This window comes from Psammomys obesus, unplaced genomic scaffold (genome assembly GCF_907164565.1).
Source record: "Psammomys obesus unplaced genomic scaffold, mPsaObe1.curated_primary_1811, whole genome shotgun sequence".
Taxonomy (NCBI): domain Eukaryota; kingdom Metazoa; phylum Chordata; class Mammalia; order Rodentia; family Muridae; genus Psammomys; species Psammomys obesus.
Genome location: NW_026591086.1, coordinates 38,745,426 through 38,769,843, shown reverse-complemented (window position 1 = coordinate 38,769,843; position 24,418 = coordinate 38,745,426). Strand labels below are relative to the sequence as shown.

The 24,418-nt window shown below is 40.1% G+C and overlaps 1 protein-coding gene across 1 annotated transcript in view; it reads left to right on the top strand.

Annotated features, from left to right (window-relative positions):
* Positions 1-24,418, top strand: part of Tbc1d4 (TBC1 domain family member 4) — a 166,037-nt gene that overhangs the window by 133,957 nt on the left and 7,662 nt on the right. Inside the window, exons 11-16 of the mRNA XM_055609877.1 lie at positions 11,008-11,168; positions 13,243-13,452; positions 16,667-16,825; positions 17,376-17,534; positions 20,774-21,018; positions 23,179-23,338. Coding sequence (XP_055465852.1) covers positions 11,008-11,168; positions 13,243-13,452; positions 16,667-16,825; positions 17,376-17,534; positions 20,774-21,018; positions 23,179-23,338 — 1,094 coding nt within the window. The remainder of the gene's footprint in view (positions 1-11,007; positions 11,169-13,242; positions 13,453-16,666; positions 16,826-17,375; positions 17,535-20,773; positions 21,019-23,178; positions 23,339-24,418) is intronic.

The window sequence follows — 24,418 nt, the reverse complement described above, 5'->3', positions numbered from 1 at the left end:
TAATGCTGCCTCCGAGGAAGTCAAGTCAGCATAAATGTCAAGCCTAGAGCTTCTTGTCAGACTGCAAGAACTTGCCAGCTTGAAGGAGGCCTCTATGTTCCCTTCACACAGGAGACAACCTTTTACTGTTTTTATATAGTATATTAAAGCTAAGTATGATTACTACATATTTTACCTAAAACTGTATCGGTGATATATATATATCACCGATATATATATATATATATATATATATATATATATATATATATATATATATATATATATATATATATATATATATTCTACAAAGGAGTATATAGTTGCAGGCACTGTCTTATTAGAATGACCTATTAAAGATAAGCTAACAGAATTATTTGCTGTCAGGTATGAAGGATTACAGATAAAATACAGGGCTTCTTCCCATTTACCTCAGATTCATGTCTTGCAGCTATTTTTTTTTCTTTTCTCCCTGTGTTTTCCATGAAGACAACAGAGTTGATTATCCATGTTAGTCAGAGACATAAATAAAACCCAACTGAAAGTAACTTATTTCATTGATTTTTTTTACCCAAGCCAGTAAATCTCTTCACCCCAAGAGCAAACTATTGTCAAGAATGAAAGGTGCCACTCATTTTGAAAGAGAAATGATGTCTCTCAATTCTTCCCCGAGTTTCCCATGTGTCATATCATATATATTCAAATAATGTTCATTATCATCAGTATAAAAGGTGCCATTTTATGGTATTTAAAAGCATTCTATACTAAAAGACCCTTGTTTATAAAAAGAGCCATGTGGAAGACTTAGGGCTTTGGATCAGCAGTCCACAAAGGAAGTAGCATAATGTTTGATAAGCCAGAGATATTGTGTATGATGATTGATACCAACCAAACATGTTGTTCATAAATACTCAGAAGGGGATTGTATCTCTAGAGTAGTTAATCTTTGTGCTATTCACAATTGGGTTATTCCCAGGAAATTGTTTTCCTGTAACTATTGGTGTTTTCTAACCCCGACCCTTGAATTCTCTTTTGCATGTCAACATACGTTTTGTTCCCAAAGTGTTAAGAAATACAACTTGTGAAAGGGTGGCGCTTCGTGTAACACTAAGCAGAGGACTGCATGCACCTCTCCTTAAGTTCTACCTAAGCTCCAGCTTGCAGCCTTTCAAGGAAAGAGTAAATTACTAGCAAGAACCTGTTGATGTGCTTTTTCTTAGTAAATGAAGATTTTGCTGAAGTGTAAATTTTAAGACAAATTTGCTGTATTTTCTGTACTCAGCATTCTCCCGTCAGCCCGACGCATGTACAAGGAGAGTAATTCTTCCTCCAGCCTTCCAAGCCTTCACACTTCCTTCTCTGCCCCCTCCTTCACTGCCCCCTCTTTCCTGAAAAGCTTTTACCAGAATTCAGGTAGACTGTCCCCACAGTATGAAAATGAAATCAGGTGAGATCGGTGTGCTGTTTGCAAAGCGCCATTTTCTCCAGTGATACGTTGATAATGTTACTAAAAAGTGGCCGGTTGGTTTTAGAGTGACTCTTGTGCACTTGTTCTAACCTGCTTCTAATGTATTAACTTCAGTTCCAATTAATTTTATTAAGAAAAATAATTAGAACTCTTAGTTACAAACCTTTTTTTTTTTTGATATGATTAATGCCATTTTGAATGAAGCTTTTGATCTAACAAATGCCTTTCTTTGCTGCCATCCCAGAATCTAAACTTTGTGTTGTTGGGAACAAGACCTGGTGTCATCGTGTGCTGAGAAGACTTTCCCTAGTATTCTATTTTTTTTTAGTCTCTGGGTATATTTCTTGGCACCCCAAAGACACTGACTCAAGCAGCTTGTTAAAAGGATAGGTGCAGTATCTCTTTATCTGTAAGTACATGGGTTATCTCCAAGGCATTTCTTTGCTTTTTCTCAATGACAGGTTTGCATTTTTGAGTCTCATTGTATGCGATGTGATGGGCTCAGGATATTGTCAGTAGGTCCTCCCAGAACACAAGAGAGATGTGAACCTTGTGGCTTTTCTCTGGGTTTTTTGTCCTTGGTATAGGAAATTTCCATAACTCACATGATGCATCTTTTTCACAAGATTAGATACAGTTAGCTTTCGGGAACTGCCGCTTTGTGACTTGAGATTATACAGGTTGTGCAAATGCTAAGTGGCATGTTGTCAGTCTCCAGGACATGATTGGACTCTTCATAGGGATTGCTGTTGGCTTAACAATCTCAATTGTCTTCTTATTTTTGTGTCTATCTTGACTCATGCGTTTTCATGACTGTCTAGGATTCTTCATAATATAGCATAGTTTGTCTGCTTTCGTGTGGATGGACATGTGGGATGTTTTTGGTTGTTTCATGGTTGACAGTTCCTGGAGTCAGGTAGTTGAACTATGCTGTGAGTTTAGAGAACAAGACTTTCCACCATCACAGTATCTGTAATACTGTCCTCTTACAGGAACACACCGCTCAGCAAGTCCATTCCCTGGGTTGAACTGTTGCATTAGCTGAAGTAAGTGGATATAGAGAGAAGCCTAGCTTCGTTTCTTAAGTAGGGAAGAGCCATTCCCCCAAATGACTGAGGCTCGTGGAGGTTGTCATGCACACAGAGTTACTTCCATTGTTTAATGTGAGGTTGATCATTTGTCTTGAGGAATCCACGTTTATCCATGTTTTATTTTTGATGGTTGCTTCCTGTAGCCTTTCATACCTCATGCTAATGGAAGGGCACTGAGGTCAGAAGGCAGATGTACATGAGTTTGGGGTTGGAAAAGTTCACTTTTTAGTGGTTATGCCATTTGCAGTGTTGTTCTTGAACGAGTGGAACACTCCTCAACTTTCAGAACACTGAGGATTGTAAGATGTTTTTTTTCCAATTATGTCAAATTCTAAAAATTAGAGATTGGATCCCCCTCGCCCCTCCCCTGCCAACTCTTTTGATTTAATAGCATAGAGTCAGGAGCAACAACGTGCCGACTGGTTAAAACAAAACCCCACAACATTTTCATTGAAAAGCACAGCAACCCTAAGCACACAGCTTGGTGCGCCATCAGGGAGAGAGCGCCATCCCGTCACCGCTACCCACGCCACAGTGGAAGGGTGCTAGAAGCCCGGTGGCACCGCTCCTTTCCTGGATCATCCCTACCCTCTGACCTCACCGAACAGAGCTGAGTTGGCTCCTTTGAATTTTCTAGAAATGGAATGATAGACATCCTTTATTTCTGTTTCTGCCTTCTTTTAACATTGCTCTGTGAGATTCATTCCTGATTGTAGGTGTGCCTCAGCGTATTTAGTCTCATTGCTATGTAGTCTTCTACCTAACAGATCACAACCTATCTATGCTCTTCTGAATGGACAGTTGCTTATAGGAGTTCGGTTTCTTAGAGTGCTTTTGTGACAGTTATTGTATATATTATCATATATAATGACATATGTGTCATTAATAGATCTGCAGAGTGAAAGTGTTGGACAAAAATGTATATTCTTACGTTTATTCAATTAACGAGTCACTTAGGCATAAAGATACTAACAATCTTGAAGGGAATTTTTTTTCTATTTTGAAATAATATTAAATTTATAGAAAATCACAATCCATTATAGGATCCCCTCTAATCCCCTATCTTGATTAATCAGTTTTAAACATTTTGCTGTATTTGCCTTATACGTTTATAAAGCTCTCTCTTTACACAAATGTTTATGTCTTTTGTTCAGTTGAGGTTGTGTGTGGGTAGCTTGCCTGTATCAACGTCCTTTGCTCTTAGTACATTATGATGCCTTTCCCATGAATGATGACATTCAAGAGCCAGGTTTTTAATCCAGTGGCTTCTGAACTCTACATCTCTCGTTATTACTTTTTTAGAGAGAAAGTCATCTATATACAATTAGTATGATACCTTCAACTGTTTGTAATGATGAGGGGAGGAGGTATATAATGTTATGTTATAGTTCTCCTGTCACTTGGGTACCTAATATCCTGTTAGTTGCATAAATTAATCTTTAAATATTCATAGCCAAATAGGGAATAGGGCAATATAGGATTTAGGCTAACAACAGTGTTACTTCTGAAAACAGGACCACTGTTCTGAGTTTTTAAATCATGTTAGGCTACTGAGAAAAAGAACCATGGTCTTTTGAATGGTTGTTTTGTTGGCTGATAGAGTCTTTTGCTCAGATTTGAAATTACAAAGGAAAAGAAATAAGTATTTTTATTTTTTAATTAATATCTTAATGCAAATTAATTTTGAAAGGATAACATTATTTTTCTTGGTAGCTGAGTTAAAATTGTGCCTGTTGATTCATATTTTTATAATATATATTTACCAGATATATTTCCTTTCTAGCAAAAGACTTCTGTGTTGGTGAGGAGTTACTTTTCAAGTTTTAAGCTTTTATTTAAAAATTATTTATGTTGGTCCAAGTAAATAGCTATTTTAAAAAGTGATACTTATTGCTTCTGTTCTCATAAAAATTTTTAATGGGAAAGAATAAGGTATAGCTGATAAAGTATTTGTGGTATATTTTTACTTTATACTTCACTTGTATTCATTGATAAATATAATTATTTCATATGGTTTACTGTTGAATTAACTTGCCTGTGGTTTATTGATAACATATAGAAATGCCTTTTATTTTATGTCCTGATTTGGGGCAATGATCTCTCTCTGTGCTGATGCCATTCCTGTTTTCCTGCTGCTAGACAGGACACTGCTTCAGAGTCAAGGTGATTAATGCTCCAAACATTTTCACTTAATAACTTTTCAGATTTCTCAGTGGTTAGCCGTATCAGTTAAAGATACAGTTTTGGTTGTCTTATGAATGCATGCTGTCATTCTGTGTGCTCTTTGGGCTGTGGAAACGGAAATGTGCCCCCTGGTATCATCAGAGATCACGGAGAGCCATGTAAAATGTTATTGCAAGATGAAGTCCTGTTTCTACTCTATTCTGCATTGAAATTCCTTTAAAGCTGAGGTTTCCAAGAAAACGCTATTTGAAATTTAGAGTTGCTACTGTGAATTAGCTGCTAGATACATAATTATTTGCATATGAGTTTTTTTTTTTCTTGATCCTAGAAGATAGAGAAATGAGCATCCTGAAGCACAGCAATGCTATAGGATCTGGGGAGGGACACAGTCTGTCGCTACTCATCGTAACTGCTGTCATATTGGTTTCTGCAAGACATTGCTAATTCCTTGCAGATGTCCCATTGGCCACAGTCAGGAAAACACCAAGATGCTGGTTATGGACAGGAAGGATCGTGGTGACACCTCTTTCTGGAGGATCACCGCCTTTCTCTGGAAAACATCCAGAATGATGCAGCTCAGTGTCACTAAAAGCATCTGCTCTCTACCCACTCTACTTACTCTCCACATTCTGCCAGAATCACGTCTCCATCTCCTTGTCAAAATATAACAGTCTGATTTCTTTGCAGTTTCAATAAAAGTACTAACGATTGCACTACAAGGAATTATGCAGGGAGAGAAACATCTTCAGAGGTCCTTTGGCCACAGTGTAACTCTTCTGGGAGTTACACTGTCAGCACTTATTGGGGGGAAAGTGTAGTTGTACATACGATCATTTAAAAACTATTTCTCCCATTTCAGAAGATGAACAGAGAAACAAGAGCACAGTTTAGTGGCAGAGCATTGCCTAGCATGACCAAGGCTGTGAGTTTAATCTCTAGCACTGAAAAGAAAAAGCTGTAAGTCTAATACGAGCGTTTTGCTTCTTGGCCTTTGGGCTTGAACACTGTCTAGCCTGCAGTTTTGTTTTACAGAGTGTTACACTGATTCTGAGAGAGGTGGCATATTTCTCTAGGTATGGTTTTATTTATCTTAACGCTGCAGGGGTCTGAATAAACGTAATCTACCCAGAGATATTTTAATCTCAATGTGTGAAATATGTTTTTCACTATCTGCATTCAGCATGTGGAATTTAGGGTATAAAAGCCTTCATTCTTCTTGCTCGTTTTTTTCCTGTGCGTTGTTCCACTGACTAACCGCTCACATTTGTTTCACTTAGATGTTGTAGTGATTTCTGCTAGAGTGATGAATCTGAGCTCTGTTGAGTTACTAACGGTTTTCCATAGGATGACAGATGTTTGCCCAGTTGAAAGCCAGAACTTTCACAGACTGAGCGCTGCGAACGTGATGTAAGCCAGCGAGTACTGTGGCTCATGAAGGAAAGAACAGGTTTCATCAGTGTGCTGTCCCGTGCGGGCTTCTTAAGACACTCATAGAAGGAAAGCCTTCCAGGTTTTGACAAATCGCTGCTTTTGGGTTAGTGAGGTGTTGTTATTTGTCTCAAGTTGGCAGTGCACTGTGATCTAGACAAAGATTTTGCCAGCAGAACTTTAGGATCCCAGTTTCTGTTGAGTGCTAGGAAGTACAGGAGGGCTAGTGGACAGATTCCTGCCCAGAAGAACATGCGCTAAATCTGGCAAGAGAATCTGTCGTAGTGTAAAGTGGGTTTCTCTGGTCTCAGTAGGAAAATTGTCCTCAGTGCACCATTCCATACGGGACCTAGTGGATTGATTCTTATTTAAGCAAGCCAGTGCATAGTAAAACTTCTGTGTTCACAGAAGCCCAACGTTAGTTCATGCGATCAGGACTGCACCTGCTTGCTCACAGCTGTTTCAAAAGGTCGTCATCTCCCAACATTGGCTATCACATTCTAGCCATAGTTGAGTGAGTGCTGTGTACAGAGTGCTGTCTTCTCAGCCTAGGTAGTAATACAAACAGAACGTGTAATTATCCCCTCCCTCTAAATCCCTCACCATGAGCGACAGATTGTGGTTCCTGATTAATCTCATCCTAATAGTAGGAAGTACATAAACATTGTACCAACCTGCCAATGGCTGTCACCTCTCCAAGCCGTGCTTATTTCCTACTTACTTTTTTTTTTTGACACTGCTTTTTAAAACTTTTTTAAAAATTTATTTTTAATTTATATATTCACTTAATGTCCCAGTCGTAGCCCTCTCCCCCCTCTCTTCCTGGTCCCTCCCTCTCACCTTCTTCCTCCTATCTCCTCCTTCTCAGAAAAGAGGGGTCCACCCCAGCCCACCCAAGAAGTTGCATCAGGACTGAGCTCATCCTCCTCCGATGAGGCCAGACAAGGCAGCCCCGCCATGGGGAAGTGATCGAAAGCAGGCAACAGAGTCCATGTCATAGACAGCACCCTCTCAACTTACTAGGGAGCCCACATGAAGATCAAACTGCCTATGGGTTACGTATGTGTATGGCGCCTAGGTCCAGTCCATGCCTGCTCTTTGGTTGGTGCTTCTATCTCTTTCTGTCCCCGATGGTCAACCATTAACAACACTCTGCTATGTTTGCAGACAGAAGCCTAGGATAACCATCCTCTGAGAGGCCCTACCCAGCAGCTGATCAAATCAGATGCTGAAGACTTACAGCCAAGCATTAAGCAGAACTCCAGGAGTCTTGTGGAAGAGTGGGGGGGAAGGATAGAAGGACCCAGAGGGGACAGGAACTCCACAAGAAGACCAACAGAGTCAACTAACCTACTTATTCATTTTTAATTTCAAAAATTTCTGATAGAGGAAGCCCTGGCAATGAATGCTTTGCCTGCTTACACCCTAAAAACCACTGCTCATGTTTACATTACGAATCACAAGTGGTCTGGGTTACATGAAAAATAAGAGAAAATATGTACATAGTGTCTATGATTACCTTAAAAATACTTATATAGATGTATGTATAGTCTAACATGTTAAGGCATTTTTACTTCATCCACTTATTTAAATAATCACATACATTTTGAGTTTCATGTATTGCAAAGCAAAGTAGTGAGACATTTACATAAATAAATCACCTATGGTACTTTGAAGTTGTTTCTCTACTGGAAAAATTCCTCAAAAAATGGAAAAGGCCATCAAAAACTTTTGTGTTAATTAAGGACTGTTTTTTTTTTTTTTTCCTGTAGAAGAGCATAGGATCATGGGATCTCTGACAGATCCTTTTTTTAATATAAATATGCTCCAATTTATTTATTTATTTACTTATTTATTTGTTCACTTTACATTCTGATCACAGCCACCCTCTCCCCATTCTCCCCCACGCTCCTCTCCCACTCTCCACTCTCCTCTTCAGAGAACAGGGAGGTCCCCCATGGGTACCTACCTGCCCTGGCTCATTAAGTCACTGCAGAACTAGGCACATCCTCTTCCACTCAGGCCAGACAAGGTAGCCGTGTCACAGGAAGGGGATCCAAAGGACAGCTCTGTTTTTTTTGAAGACCCCTGGAGCTTTGTAAGAACTGATGCAAAGGTCATTGACATTTTCACAGTCAACCACAGTGCCTTGAGGGTCTGGGTTATGGACTGCCTGACTGAGTTCAGGCACCATTCCTAGTTGCCACAGGAAATGAGCAGGTTATTTTGCCTTTTTCTAGTTAGGGCTTTTCACTAGCAATGGAAATCAAATCAGCCAACCTGTGTGGCTACCATAAAGATGAAACCAACCGTACCTGGAACTGTCCAGAACAGTGCATCGTATGTGGTATGTGTTCTCTGTCTTCGTCAGTGTCATCACTATGCAGTAGATACCACAAGCAGTTTAGTTTTGAAGTTATACTTGTCCTAAGTCTTAAATTTAAGGAAGTTAAAGTGAAAACTAATAATGGAGTTAAAGCAAAAAGACAAACAAGAACTAAAAAAAAAAAAGAAAAGAAAAGGGTATCCCTCATCTCCATACTGTGTTTTATCCTGCATCCCAAGTCAGGATATAGGAAAATCAATTGTGCAATATATCATGCAGTTTCACTTCCTTGAATGACCTCTTTCACCTTGCTGACTTCTGACCACGTGCTGCTCCAACAGTGAGCTGTAGTAGTTGCACATGCTCACTGCCTGGTTGAACCTTCACCTAGAGGTTGCCTTCCAATTGCATTTACAATTCTCTCTTACTAAGTGAAGCAAGATCACTGTTACTTCAGCAGCAAACTACTTTATGAGTAAAGCATCCATATTCTACCATATACACATTTCTTCCTGTATTGTTAGTATACAATTTAGCCATTGGTTTTTGGCAATTAAATTTCAATATGGATGAAAAAAGAGACATCTGTCAGTTCACTCCTATCAAGGGGCTTGAAACCAGACCCTGGGAAGTCTGCAAATGTGTATTGGTGGGCGAAACGCCAGGGTGGTCTTTTATGACATAGCCATCAAAAGGGTTGCATTGGATGGACAACTGTGAAACTGACACCCGTCCTGTTCAGTTTTGATTTCAGTACTTTCTCAACACTCCGTGTGTCTCTAAATAAGGATTTCATGATGATTTTTATCAAAAGACACTTTAGTTTCTTACTCACGGTGTAAGTATTTCTGAATCTCTGGGTTGTTTTAGTGAAACAGCGTTTGCTGAGCATTCCCTGCCAGGCGTTGCCACAGGCGCTCTGGAAGCACTCAACATTTCATAGAGTGTTCAAAACGTGAGTCACATTGCAGATGCTCCTGAAAGGGGCAGCCCTAGGAGAAAAAAAAAAGAAAGAAAGTGGTTTTTGTTTTGTTTTAATTTTTATTAACATCATTGCCATTGTCAATGGCTACCATTGACAGCTCAGCCTATTTTTCTGGAAATAGCTACTAGACCTCTCTGCCAGAAAGCCATAAGGTAGATTATCAGTCAAGGGGTAGAAGGAGGTGAATCTTTTATTCGTTCCTGACATGTTAGATCATTCAGTACTTCCCTTGTCCATCTTACCCAGCCTTCTGTATCAATTCATACGGTCTTATAAAATACTCATATTCAGACGTTATTAGTTCAGCTCTTGATAGTGGTTGTTTCCCACTAGAAGCTGGCAGTAGGTCTGTGAACCAAGTGTATAGCAAGTAAACCACCCAAGGCAGCATTACAGAAATGGAGATAGGGGCTCTTCTGTGAGTATTCATCAGGACAGGTGAAGAACGTTTGAATCAAAAATGCTGAAGGGGAACGACTTGACTTACGGCTTCCCCAAGATGACTTAAAGGTGAAGCTTTTTAGTATTGAGGGACTTTTGAACATTGGTCCCTGGTGGAGTTATTACCTTATCCAGCCTAAGTAGCAGAGGGGATGTAAGTATATGAGATGTATGAAACAAGCTACTTCCTAAAGTAAGACAGCTTGACATTGCAATATGCAAGACAGCTCATATCTGTGTTCTTTTTCACCCTTAATTTAGTGAATCCAGAAGTACTGATGGGACACTCCTCCCTGCCCCCACCCAAAAGTCAGGAATCTTAGGTCAGTTAGTTTATCTAAGTTGGATAGTGTCTGTCCACTATTTCCCTGATGGGAAATCTCAGTGCCCAGGAGCACTTTAAGTCATGTTGCATTCGAATCTGGTTGACTATTTTTTTTTTTTTTTTTTTTGAGGTAGAGTCTCACTGTGTATCTGTAGTTGGTCCAGAACTCACAGAGATCTACCTGCATCTGCCTCTCGAGTGCTGGTACTCACCTGGCTGACTGTTTGAAATCATTACATGTAGCTTAACAATACCCCCCCCCCCCCAATTGGCCATTCTGCCTGGATTTGGGTTATTTTCTGCCATGGTTTGGATGATTGGTATTAATCTATTAATACCTATTAATCTTACTAGGCACAGAAGATGGAAACAATCTCATATGTATCTAGAATGAGCTTTAAGCAAACCTCTTTCTGAGCATTGTAGAGACTGCTGACATTGTTCGGGATCACACATTAGCTTTGTTTTCTTGGCAGTGTACAAACTCCTAACTTAAGCAGCTGTTCCTCCCCTGCGTAAAGACCCATGTTCCTCAGAGTAGAACCAGGGCTGGTTGCCTTCAAAGGAAGGAGTAGAAACAGCTGACTTTCTGTGGGCTGTGGCCTGGACTGCAGCTTTCCCAAGATGTGGTGGCTGGGTGGCAAGAAGGCTGGTACCTCCCCTCTCCATGTTGCCTGTGCCTCTTGCTTGCCTGCGGCAGAACTTTTGAATGGCTTGCGCTCCCATCTCTCCGAAGTGTGTGTCTTCCTCACCGCTTACACATTTGTTGACATTCTGCAGTGATGGAGAAGGCAGAAAAAGGACCTCATCCACCTGCAGCAATGAGTCCCTAAATGCTGGCGGAACCCCTGTCACTCCTCGCAGGATCTCCTGGAGGCAGCGTATTTTCCTCCGGGTGGCATCTCCGGTGAACAAGTCCCCCTCAGCAATGCAGCAAAAAGGTTCGTGCGCCTTCATGCAAGAAATCCTCCTCAGGAGTGTCCGAAGCTAGGGAGCAGAAAGGGGAGGCTTAATGTGCAGAGATTTAGGAGCATTTAGCAGCTTATTTAACGTGACCATTATAACACACAGGAGACTGCGTATCTCATAGTGCCGCAATGGACTCGGGAGTGAGTGAGATTCCCGACCCAGGTGTTAGTCTACAGTGCTGGCGAGCTATGGTAATGCAGTGTCATACACAAAGTGACAGAAAAGTTGGACAAAAAAAATGGGATAGATCACACTGGTCCCATAGAAACCAAAAGGGAGCATGGGGAGCTTTCTGTGGTATGTTGGACCTGTTAAAAATCGGAGAAAAAAAAATAACCAAAACAGCGGTAAACAAAAAGGTGTGACAGTGCAGAGAGCATGCTTTCTTACGTATATGGGAGAGCCAGAAAGGGCTATGCAAGACAAGAAAAGTACATAACTCAGTAGTGCTTATCGGAGATCTTAAATTTCTCTCTTGACAGTTCAGTATAGGAAAGTGAAGTATGAGTAATATTTAAATAATTCAACTGACGACAAGCTTTATGTGACACCGATAAAGAATTTGCCATGGTAGAGAAAATTAATCAAATTTGAGCGTGTAGGAAACACAAATTACGTACTTGGGTGAAAGATATGTTAGAAAGTTTCACACACTCGTGATCATATGCACTTTATTTTCTGATCACAGTGGGAAGGATAAAAGGAAAGAAAAAGAGAGACAGAGATAAGATGAGAGAGGAATTGGTGAACTATGGTTGGAGTGGGGAAAGACGGAGGACTTAGGCTGTGGAATAGCTCAGTGCTACCAACTTCCCAGCACCTGCAAGATCCAAGTTCCACCCTGAGTACTTTGGGAAAATGAAATTGAAACATTTTATGCATTTGGAAAAAAAAAAAACTGTATTGGTAGAATCTAGAAGAAAGATGATGATACCTGCTCTGAATTTTACAATCACATGCTATTTCAAGGGCTTCATAGTGTTGACTGCATTGATATAAAACCAAGAAATAAGAAATCAAATGTACTGAACTGTCAAGAAGCTGGGAACAGTTGCCTACATACAAACACAGGAAGAGCAATCGCCTAAGTGCAGAGATCAGTGAATTTACAAACAGAATCAATTGGCATTTCTAAAGGTCACGTGAAGCCTAGGAGGGTCCCAGGGCTTCACAGAAAAAAAAAAAATTACACTCACCTTTGGGAGAAACATGTCCCAGGAAAGTTCTAGATTCATGTTGAGATATTGTTCGGGTCAGAGAATTGAAAGGGACTAAGCAAGAAGGGAGTCCTGGAAGATTGAGCCCTGAGGTGGAAAATCAGATAGAGGTGATCCTGACAGGATTTTACACAGTGTTCCCAGAGAGCTACATTGTGTTTCTTTGTTTAGTTACTATATCTACCCACCCACCCATCCATCCATCCATCCATCCATCCATCCATCCATCCATCCATCTATCTATAGATATCAGCCATAATTGAAATGCTTTAAGAGATAGAATCATTCTGTTAATAGAAAAATAACTGACATTTTCAGAGAACAGCTGCAGTAGAGGGAGAAACTGCTTTGGCAAACCAATTAAGAAGACTGTGCCTGAAGGGAAGAGCCATGGGGCATTGCTCAGAGTGGAAAGGCCCCAGCACCGCTCAGCCACGTTGCTCTGTGGGACTCAACTGGTAGACAGGGATCTCAGGAGATCACTCACACCTACTCACACAACTCTGTGTTACACACAGCAGTGAATTGCAGAAGTGTCAGCCTCTGGGGAAAGGCCAGTTTGTTTTGTAGCCACTCACTAACAAGCCTTTCTGGGTGGAAAGAAGAAGTGGTGACCCAATGTCTTTGTTTCACTGCAAGAGGGAAATCTGGAAGGGGAATTCAGTCTGAACTTACTTAAATCTCTAGTTCCAGTGATTCAGAGCAATGAGGGAAGTGGGGTGGGAGCACCCTTTCGTGTGGAAGTCTGGGCTGAGCAGCGCGTTCGGCAGGAAAGGCCCTCAGCGTGGGCACCACGCAGGGATGCCTCTTACTGTCTTCTTCTCTGCAGATGGGCTTGACAGGACTGAACTGCTCCCACTGTCCCCTCTCACTCCCACCATGGAGGAAGAGCCGCTCGTCATATTCTTGTCTGGTGATGAGGACACAGAAAAAGTGGAAGAAAAAAAGAAATCAAAGGAACTAAAGAGTCTGTGGAAAAAAGCTATACACCAGCAAATCCTGTTACTTCGAATGGAGAAAGAAAACCAGAAACTGGAAGGTTAGCTATTCAAGCAGGGCTAAGGGATCACACTCTTTCTTGGGGGTGGGGGAAGGGATTTGTGCTCTGTGTGAATATTGGTTGGTTGTCGTTTCTATTTTTTGGGCATGTGTTAATTATGACTCAAGAAAGATGAGTCTAACATATTTACCTTTTTATATAGTAGAGGTGAAATTTCAGTAGCCTTTTGAGTAATGAAGAGTGTTGATAACATAGGTTCCTTGCATTTACTAGGATTGTTTTTACTTGTATTTAGTAGGAAATTTAATATTATTGTGCATTACTTAAGAAAAACTGTGGAACATGAACAAAAACAAAATCTCTTCTTTTTGAATGGGATCTGTCAACTTCCAGGTATAGTCATTCATTCTGAGAGAAATATGCCTATTTTGAACAAATTGGTTTGTATTCTGTCCAGCCTAACTGTTATCAGTTAAATATAACCAAACCAAAGTTCCTAAGCTTTATTAAGGTTTTATAAATTTCCACTCTTAAATCACAAACTTATAATCCAATATTCATAAGAGCTGGTGTGCTGGTAACAGCACTTGTCTGCTAAGTTTGTATATACTACATGCTTTAGAATATGTTTCTCAACCCTGTGAAGAAATGATGTTATTTGTCTGAGGCCTAAAATATCCACACACAGAGAGATCTCAGACAGTGCCCAAATCCAAAACATACTCACATACCATTATTTGGGGTAAATTCATTCACCTAAAGGGCTTGTTTTGCCATCTGTGACATGAACAATTAGTTTTTTACTGGGCTCTTAACTTCTCAGATTTCTGACATTTGTACAAATAGATTTTTTTCTCCCTTTTGCTTTTATTATATTATCTTCCAAAAGGACAGTTTTATAATCGTACATGTTCACATTCTGAGTTTATCTTCTACTATAGCATCCTTGATACTGCACCTCAGTGAAATGCAGTTTTTAATTTATTTTAAACACCATTTATTTAGTTTGTAAATATATAATTTTTTTGCTATTTTTTATTAGAATGAAAAAATGCATAAATTGCTAACTATCCTTAGGAAATAAATCTTTTCTGTAAAATAAAAAACTCAATCAGCTGTCATTTATATAGCTTTAAAAGGTTGTATGCATGACCCATGCTATCTATACCTCTGGAGCTTTCAAAGATTTTGGTAGGCCTGGAATTTATAGTTTTAGCAAGTGGTTTTATCTTGAATATACTGAACATAAAAAAGTGGTTGGCAAAAAAAAAAGGTGATTAATCTTCTTGTAAATATCTAAAACATGAATTGTATTTTAGTTGAGAATAATATATAAATAAAACCTTATATTAAATGTGAAAGGACAGTTTTGGAATCATAGGCTATTTGAAGGGATGAGGGCCTTACAGGTTGTTTAGCTCACTCTTCATTCTACCAGTTAGTGACTGGGGCAGGGCCACTAAGGAGTTCAATATGCTAGCACACATGTGGAAAATATTCTAGAACACACAGCTACATATTGTAACTCTTACACTTTTTTGAGTATGCTACAGTACTCAATTGTGTGTGTTAGTATGAGAAAGTGGAGTGTTTTAATGTAAATGATTACATGTCCATTCTGTGGTTAGTTACACTATATAATTTTACAGAACACTTTTTCAAAAGGCTTCATCAACTCCATGTTTATTTCGGAGCTGAAGCAAAAAGGATACAATTCTAGACCGATGGCAATCATTTCTCAAAGTCTCCTTTCAGTTAAACAGTTGAGGGCGGATATAGAGATTACTGTTTTTGCCATTTTGTCCTCAGGGCCTGTGGCTAGCATATAGCAGGCTTTTAAGATTATTTGGAATGCACAGTGACAGAGAAGGCTGTAGGAAAAGTAGCGAAGGAAATATACTTAGCTCCCTATGAAGCACACTGGTAGTAGTGATGTCTTATTATTGCTTTGGCAAGCCCACTTAGAAACAGTTGGGTTAGCTCAGACACCCTCAGCAACTTCTGAGAAGAAAAGCTCAACTGCCCTAGGAAGCCTCCTAGTGGAATCCAGAGGAATATTTTTTTTTCAGTCCATTTGTCTTTTGGCTAGGTCCAGATTTTTAAATAGGAAGCTTAAGTCTGTTTTAAGGTATTTTACTCTTTTTGTATGGTTTCATCTGCATTAAGTAAAGAGTAACATTCATCCTGCTACTGTTTTTGTGCTGTCGAGGACGTTGGATACTTGACTGAGATTTGTGTTTCAGAAGGTAAGTTGCTCAGTGGAGAACCTGGAGCTTGGGGGAGTGGAGACCACTCTGATTTCCAAAAAGAGACCCTAAGGAAGGAGGAGATGCGTACCCTGTGCCTGTGTCTCTTCCCTTTTGGAATCAGTTACTTAACATAAAGACAGGTCAAGCCAGCGAGTGCTGAGTCTGGGCTTGTGTTTTAGATGATCAAAATAGAGAGAATTCTGTGTCATTTAAAATGTGGAGTGAGTAGTGACTTAAAATGAATTTCCCTTTTTGCAGTTATTAAGAATAGAGACTTAGGCACATAGCTCAGTGGAGAGCATGTGCTTAGCCTGCCCGAGGCCTTGTGCTCAGTCCCCAGCACCCCAAACAAACAAAACGTTACTAAAAATGAATGTAGGAATACATAGGCAGGTGTTAGGGGAGTGTGAGTAACTCCTCGAATAGTAACAGGGATGCATGAGACTTTCACGGCAAAACAGATTTCAGATCAAGGTAAATGCGTCCATCCATCCATCCATCCATCCTGTATAAGATCTGAATGCTTTAAAATTTATTTTATTTTTATGCATATGAGTGTTTTGCCTGCATGTGTATCATGTGCATGCCAGTGTTTTTGAAGGCCAGGAGAGAGTGTTGGATCCCCTGGAACTGGAATTACAGATGTTTGTGAGTCATCATGTAGATGCTGGGCCCGCTGGAAAAGCAACCAGTGCTCTTAACCATTGAACCATCTCTGTAGCCTGTTTTAATGATGTTTAAGATGATATAAGCTGTTGTTTCTGAGGCTTTCATATTATTCTAGAAGTTGAAATTTATAGCATAGCTAACATCTGTCTGTCTGTCTATCCCTCTATCCATTCTTCCTTCCTCTCCATCCAATCATCCATAGTAAATGTCAGTGGCTGCTGACAATAATTGGGTATAGTTTAATACATACAATATTTACAATGCTGAATTTTAGCAATAGGTTGGTTTGATTGCCTTTCTTTTCTTTTTCTCTCTCTTGTTTTTTAAATTTCAAGCAAGAAGAGATGAACTCCAGTCTAGAAAAGTTAAGTTAGACTATGAAGAAGTTGGTACATGTCAGAAGGAAGTCTTAATAACATGGGACAAGAAGTTGTTAAATTGCAGAACTAAAATCAGGTGCGACATGGAGGACATTCACACATCCCTTAAAGAAGGTACTCACCATTTCCACGAGCTTTTATGTAAGGAAAGCTGTGCCGATGCTAATGATTTAGAAGTAGAAGCCTGATGTTGTTTTGAAACTTGTTTATAAACAGAGGACATTACAATGCTGTGTAGATGGATGGGTTTCTTTCTACTTATTGCTTGCTAATAGTATCGAGAGAAAATGATGATGCTGTTCCCACGAAGGCTGCAGAATTTATTCTGTTATTCCCTCATATTTACTGGAACTTTTCTGATGTTCTTGCCTTCTGAAGTAGAGATGCATGCCTTAGTATGTAAGCCTTTAATTGTTGCCAACAGTGCAGACTTACAAACTTGACTCATCGCCATCATTTGATCAGAAATTATATATATATAATGATGAAGGGACTATAGGTGAAAACTTGTCAACATATGCTCCTGTGAGTACACTGGAGAACATGGGCTAGGGTGACACACAGAAAGGAGAGCTGTGGTTTTCGCTGTGATGTGGTTTATCTACTGACGTAATGGCTTTAGTCCCAAATTCAAGACCTGACGTTTGCATCTCTTGGGTTCTAGGGGTCCCTAAAAGTCGGCGAGGGGAAATTTGGCAATTTCTGGCATTACAGTACCGCCTGCGACACCGATTGCCCAACAAACACCAGCCTCCAGACACCTCCTATAAGGAACTTCTGAAGCAGCTCACTGCTCAGCAGCATGCCATCCTTGTGGATTTGGGTATGTCTGTCACGGCTTGTCATTTACAAAGGCAAAATGTTGGTTGGCTGGTTAGCATTGATTAAGAGGGTCTCTTGGCATCTGCTGAGTTGCTGACTGCTTTGTCTGGATAAGTTGTCCTTTTATTCTTATTTGAAGACCTGTGAGTGGAATATTCACCCCCAGATTATCCCTCTGAAATGGGACTCACTATGAAAGTTGTATTATGGGTGCCCTCAGTTACTGAATTTTGAACAACTTACTTTTGCTTGTGTGTGTGTGTGTGTGTGTTTATAGTGCTGGAGATAAAACACAAGACCTTGTATGTGCTTGGCAAGTGTTCCTCCTCTGAGTTACCCCTTCAGCGAGGAAACTCTCTCATGATTGGTGCTGATTTTGAAGTAGGTTAAAATGGTACAGAACCATTTAGCAGGCCTGTTTGAAAACTTTCAGACATTGCTAAATACATCCTTTCGGCAGTCACTGTAAAAAGCAATTCTGAAGGGGCTTGAGGATGGCTAGATAGCAGCAAATGAGAAAGCAGATAGCCCTGTGGCTAGGCAGGTGGGCTGATCATGTTCTCTAGGAGGAGGAGGGAAGAGGTCTTTTTCTAGAGCACCCAAGGGAGAGAAGGAGTCCAGTAAGTGTTTAAGCTGTAGAAATGGCTGATACATCTCTATAGGGTTGGTAACAGGCTAGTCGTGTTAATGCTGTGTGGATAGATGAGTACTTCCAATCTCTGGAGGGATTTCCAGTGACGACATCATAAAGAAGCCTTTTAAATACCGCATTTAATATAAAAAGTAAAAATCAGTATGGTTTTCTAGTTTACTTTTTGAGACAAGGTATTGGCCAATCTTGTATTCACTCTGTAGTCAAGATTTACCTTGATTTGATCTTTCCCATCTCCCTGATGCTGCAAGAATAGACTTCTACCACGATGTCTGGTTTATATGGTGCTAGAAGTGGAAGCAAGGCTTTGTGCATGCTAGGCAAGCACTCCGTTAACTGAGATACATCCCCAAGCCCCAAATAATATGATTTTAAAATTATTTTTTTCTCTATCACATATATTTTACTATTCTAAAGTATCTAAATATTTCATATTGGTATTTACCTGTTTCACCTATGCTCCTGAAAGCAGATAGATATCAGCTGGCCAGATATGTTATTTGAGTCTGTCTATGAGGGTAAACAGGAGTAGCTTATATTTGAGGTCAGCTTATATTACACATATAAAAAAAAATCACTGGTTAAAACTTAGTTTGTTTTTATTAAATTTTTATTTTTTTATATTAATTAGAGTTTATTTACTTTGTATCCCAGCAGAAGTCCCTTTCCTCATTCCCTCCCAATCCCACCTTCCCTCCCTCATCTCCTCCCTGCCCCTCTCCAAGTCCACTAATAGGGGAGGTCCTCCTCCCCTTCCATCTGACCCTAGCTTATCAGTTCTCTTCAGGACTGGCTGCAGTGTCCTCTTCTGTAGCCTAGCAAGGAGCTCCGCCCTCAGGGGTGGGGATGTCAAAGAGCCAGCTACTGAGTTCATGTCAGAGACAGTCCCTGTTCCCCTTACTAGGGTACCCACTTGGATACTGAGCTGCTGTGGGCTCTATCCGAGCAGGGGTTCTAGGTTATATCCATGCATGGTCCTTGGTTGGAGAATCAGTCTCATAAAAGACCCCTGTGCCCAGATATATTTGGATTCTTATGGAGCTCCTGTCCTCTCCAGATCTTACTAACTACTAAAAATTAGTTTTATCTCTGTTACTTTCATTGAAAATCAGCTTTTCTTGGAGGAGGGCTCAACCCAGTTAATACAGTTTGATCCCAAAAGAATTAAAATGGAAATGTTATAGAGAAACTGCAGACTCCTTGTTCTCATCATCCCCCTGACTGTGGTTGTCAGCAGGCTATTTGCTCCTGAATCTTTCCCTCTCTCATTTGAGGACTAGACTTTGGCCCCCGTGGATCTGTAGAACTGTGTTGTTAAATGGGTGATGAGACCTAAGCTTGAGGTGTTGCAGTTGGGGTTAGTCTAGGTGTCCCTGATGACAGGGGCATGTTGAGGGAAGGCTACAGACAAAATGGAGCCAGAATCAAGTTCTAACACAGTGTGTATAACTTTTTCCTAGCCAATACTGTAAGGGAGAAATTAGAACACTAATTTAAAAAAAATGCTTATTTGCTTCTGCTAGTGGCAGCCTGTGTTCTTCCAGCCCCTTCTTGCGCTCCCTATCATTTCTCCTCCTTATTCAGCAGAAATATATTACCAGTTCCCGGAAAATAAAGGAAAACAAAAATGTCCTTTTGAGCATTTGTGGTAGAAAACATTTTAAAATGTTACAGTCTTGCAAATTCTAGTTGAACCGAGTAATCATTTCACAAGGAAGCACACATCCCCTTCTTTTTCCGGTGGCTCAAGGAAAGACCCAAACAAGTGCAAACCGCTTTGCTGAGGAAGATCCGTCTGTGTTAGGACACAGCACCAGCTTTTTGGAGATGCAGATTTGAGTTTGTTTTCTTGTTGGTCTTTCATGGTCATTTTCAACCTGAAGGCAAATTTTAGGCAGAAATTTACTTAAAATCGTGTTAAACTTTTGCTGTCCTTATTTTTTTTTGAGCATGCATGAAAATATATGTGTGTACACATATTATGTACATATTTTGTATTTTTTAAAGAGTCTACATGATTTATGGAAACAGAGATAACGTTTATCTAAAAAGGTAGAATTCCTAAATGATAGACTCCATGTAAAGGGGAATACAACCCAAAGATACCTCCAGTGTCATATTACAAAGAAACAAAATAAAGTAAATCTGGTCATAGACTACCAAGATTTTGCCTTTAATAGTGACACCATGCAATATTTGATATTGGTTAGAAAGTGGTCTTTACATGAATTTAGACTTTACCTTGATTTAAACTCACAGCAATTCTGAGTTCTGTAGTATGTTTTGGATATGCCACTGATGGCCAGTTTCTGTTCAGTGTTATTGCTTAGGATAAAATGGTTGCCTCTTTATTATGTGTGCAGAAAAGAGATGATACTCTGGCACACAGCACATACATGGCGGTGAGGTGAGAGGGAAGGAGAGAAGTGGGGAGAGGGAGAAGGGAAGGGGGAGAAGGAAAGGACAAGAGTCTTCCAGATGAACATTGCAAGCAACTCCCATGTTGGCAGAGTGCTAGTTTGTCCTAGAGGTCACTGCACTGGATTTGCTCTTGGATTTCTAAGCAAGGTTCTTCTTTCCCTCCACAGGAAGGACATTTCCCACTCACCCTTACTTTTCAGTACAGCTTGGGGCCGGGCAGCTGTCACTCTTTAACCTGCTGAAAGCCTACTCTTTGCTGGACAAAGAGGTGGGCTACTGTCAGGGGATCAGCTTTGTGGCTGGAGTCCTGCTTCTGCACATGAGTGAAGAGCAAGCCTTTGAAATGCTGAAGTTCCTCATGTACGACCTGGGCTTCCGCAAGCAGTACCGACCGGATATGATGTCACTTCAGGTGAGTCTGCTGTGCAGGAGGCTCTCACTAGGAATCTCAGTACCAGCCATTTCTGAGTCACAGGGCAGAGTTCACGAAGTTGAATCGCACCCCTGACCCCATCTTAGAACTTGCACAAATACATGGCTGTGTGCTGGCCATTGCTTTAGGGGAGAACCTGAGAATTTGCTAGCCACCCATGTGCTTAGGAAGGCATGTTCTAGGGCGGGCTCACCAAGTTTTAGAACTATAGCAGTTCAATTCCTATTTGGCAACTGTATATAGGTATATTTAACAATTAAATGTTGTAGAAGTTATATTTGATTTTGGTCCACAGTTTTTTTTTTTTTATTTTGGTCCACAGGCAGTAAGATTTAGTTATATATGTTAAAATATGCTGTTTTTTTTTCCATTAAAGATTCGTAATAAAAATTTGACACAACATAGGCATAGGTAAATTGGATTCATATACTAATAATTATTATGATTCAGGGAACATCTGAGTCCCAAGTGATAATCCCTAAACATTGTATATATGAGCAACATTAAATGGACTCAGTGAGTTGTGTATGTGTGTGTGAACATAACAATAATAACTATAGAAGAGGTTATGAGTCCAAGTTGGAGGGGGAAATAGGACAAGCGGATGGTTGAAATGATGTCGTGTACTATGCCTGAGATTCTCAAAGATAATTAAAAAAAAAAGATTGTTATAATTACTAAAAATACTCTTTCTAATTTTGAAAATGCAAATGTAACATGTTCCCTGGCAGCCTTTCTACCAGCTGTGACACTAGGGATGTTATCTTAGGAGTGCTGAACTCCGGGCTTCAGAAAGTGAAACATAACATCTCTTCATTGTCCAGAGCAGGAAGCCAGGTTTGATCCCTAAGATTTTCAAAGATGGTACCAGTACCTGTTGGTACCTACGCCAGTAAGCTTGGCTTCCTTGAGAAGATGCCCGATTTCTTGCTTCACTCTCTCTTGTGGGCACCACAGGCTCTTCCTTCAGTGACTTTTAACTGTGGACAAGGGACTGAAGTCTCCTTTGCTTCAATATGTCCGTCTCATTACATTCTGTCTCTGCTGATTTCTGTGTTGGATGTCCAAGCCTTCTATCTTTTCTTTGAAGTCTTCTGTGGACCTTTTTCTCTCTTCTACCATCCATCCTTCTCACATCTCTCCCATCTGCAGCTTTCCCATGTTACATGCACTGCAGAGTGGAAGGATGATTTGGATTTTTGGAAAATTGGGCTTTGTTATTAAAACTCCCTTTGTAGGAACCTTGAATTTTTTTTATCTGCCCCAATATACATCAATGGAGGCAAGGAACCCTAACCCCAATTTTAGAACATACACATATGCTTGTTTCTTCATTATGGTCACAACTGAACAAGAGCAAAACATCTTTATCAACAGTCTCTCTTTTTACTTTGCTAATTAGACTTCTTTTGAACTTAACAAAATACCAGTTCTTCTGTTGATAAACGCCCACTCTGTCTAGTTTCTAAACCGGAGCTGGCCTAAGGGGAATGTATGATTTCTTTCCTGACATTACTTACTGAGATAATAATCTCACTACAAAACCTCTTTTTGTGTTTGCCTCCTGCCAGGCTGCTCATTTTATAACGTCTGGCCCTGATTCCTTCCTTTTACCGTTGTGTGGAAACTTAGTTTCCAAGATTTGTGTGGTAGATTAGGCCCAGACAAAGGGCAGTGTTTGTGTACAGCGCTTTGTGATCCGATATGCCTCAGTTGTTTCATTTTTCATGTCTACTTTGTAAACCGTTCTTGAAGTTCTGTGATTGGTTATTAGCATGCATTTTTATTAATTTATGTTTTTTTTATAAGAAAAAGTTCACCTTCAGGAGGTGATGTTGGAAATATGTTAGGAGTTTGACGAAGAATTCTTCTCTGTAGGAGGAATGATGCTCTTTACCGTGTATGTACACCATATCAAACACATGGTGGAAACTCTTGCTCCTGAGACTTAGTTGAATTTACACTGACATGAGTCGTGTCCTAAATATAGTGAACTTGGATTTGAGCAGCATCTTTAAAGTTAAGAGTAAAAATAAAGATGTGTTATTTTACCAAATGTGTTAAAGTTAGTATATTTTATACACATGCAGATTTGCAGATTACTACGCGTTTTATTTTTCTCCTCTTTATGAACTGCAGATCCAGATGTACCAGCTCTCCAGACTCCTTCATGACTACCACCGAGAACTCTACAATCATCTTGAGGAAAATGAGATCAGCCCCAGTCTGTATGCTGCGCCCTGGTTCCTCACACTCTTTGCCTCTCAGTTTCCCTTAGGATTCGTAGCCAGAGTGTTTGGTAAGAGCTGCCTGTGTGCAAGGGGGACGGTGTTATTTATTTCCTTGAGGTCATTGTCAGTGAAGTTCCCTTAGGGCCAGGAAAGTTCTAAGTAAAAGTCAAAGATAGTGGAAAAGAATTGGGCTCCTTTGAGCTTCCTATATTTGTCTGTGTGGAAAAGCTAGAAAACACAGTTTTCAAATCTGGATTAGGGACAGACTCTGTATAGTTTTATAGATTTTTATCTTTCTGTTTTTTTTTTTCTTTCCTCTTTCATCATCTCCTTCAATTTGGATTCAAAATACAGAGAAAGGAACATGACTTCTGTGCTGTTACGGGTGCTATTTTAATGACATTTCTGCCTTTCTATTGTTAACGTGTAGCTTTTGTTCTGTCTCGTTGCTCACATGCCATTGAAGGGGTCATAGCCCTAAGACCATGGCTAAGAGAAAAGTCACTCAGACCCCTGCTGGGTTCTGCGCATCTGTCTAGAAGCCGTGTCAGACAACTCAGTATTTATGTACTTGGGGCTGATTTGAAGCTTTGTATTTTTTTTTTATTTTTTGGTCAAATTTTAAATGTTCTCCAATTTTAAGTCTTTAAAGTAGTTTTTTCCCCTAAAGATGCATTAGTATAAAACTCAGAAAAAAAAAAAAACAACCCAGAGATGATAACAAATAGAAAATGTCAGGAGATACTTGAATATCAAGCATGTGTGGGTGTTATGCACCCATACACCGAATTGTGGATACCTTCTTAACGGGAGGCATAATGCAGTCTTCTGACGAAGTTTGAGCTGAAATGTAACTTCCCATTGCACTGCCGGAGCTAGCTGTCTCTTGTTTATCGGCTATACACCACTTCTGTCCAGTGGGGTGCTTTTGTTTGTTTGGTTTTTGTTTTTTTTAGCTCCTTGGATTCTTGTAGTAGCTCTCCTAGAAATCCTTTCGGATGTGTTTGTGTCCAAGATGAGTAATGTCCCCACCCCCACTCCCATTGGCTTAATGTCAGAGTGTATGACATCAGTGTCCCTTCTCTAGTCATCTGCTCCCTGTTAGAGATCACAACCGGAACCCATAGCTTCCTACTGAGCAGTTGTTC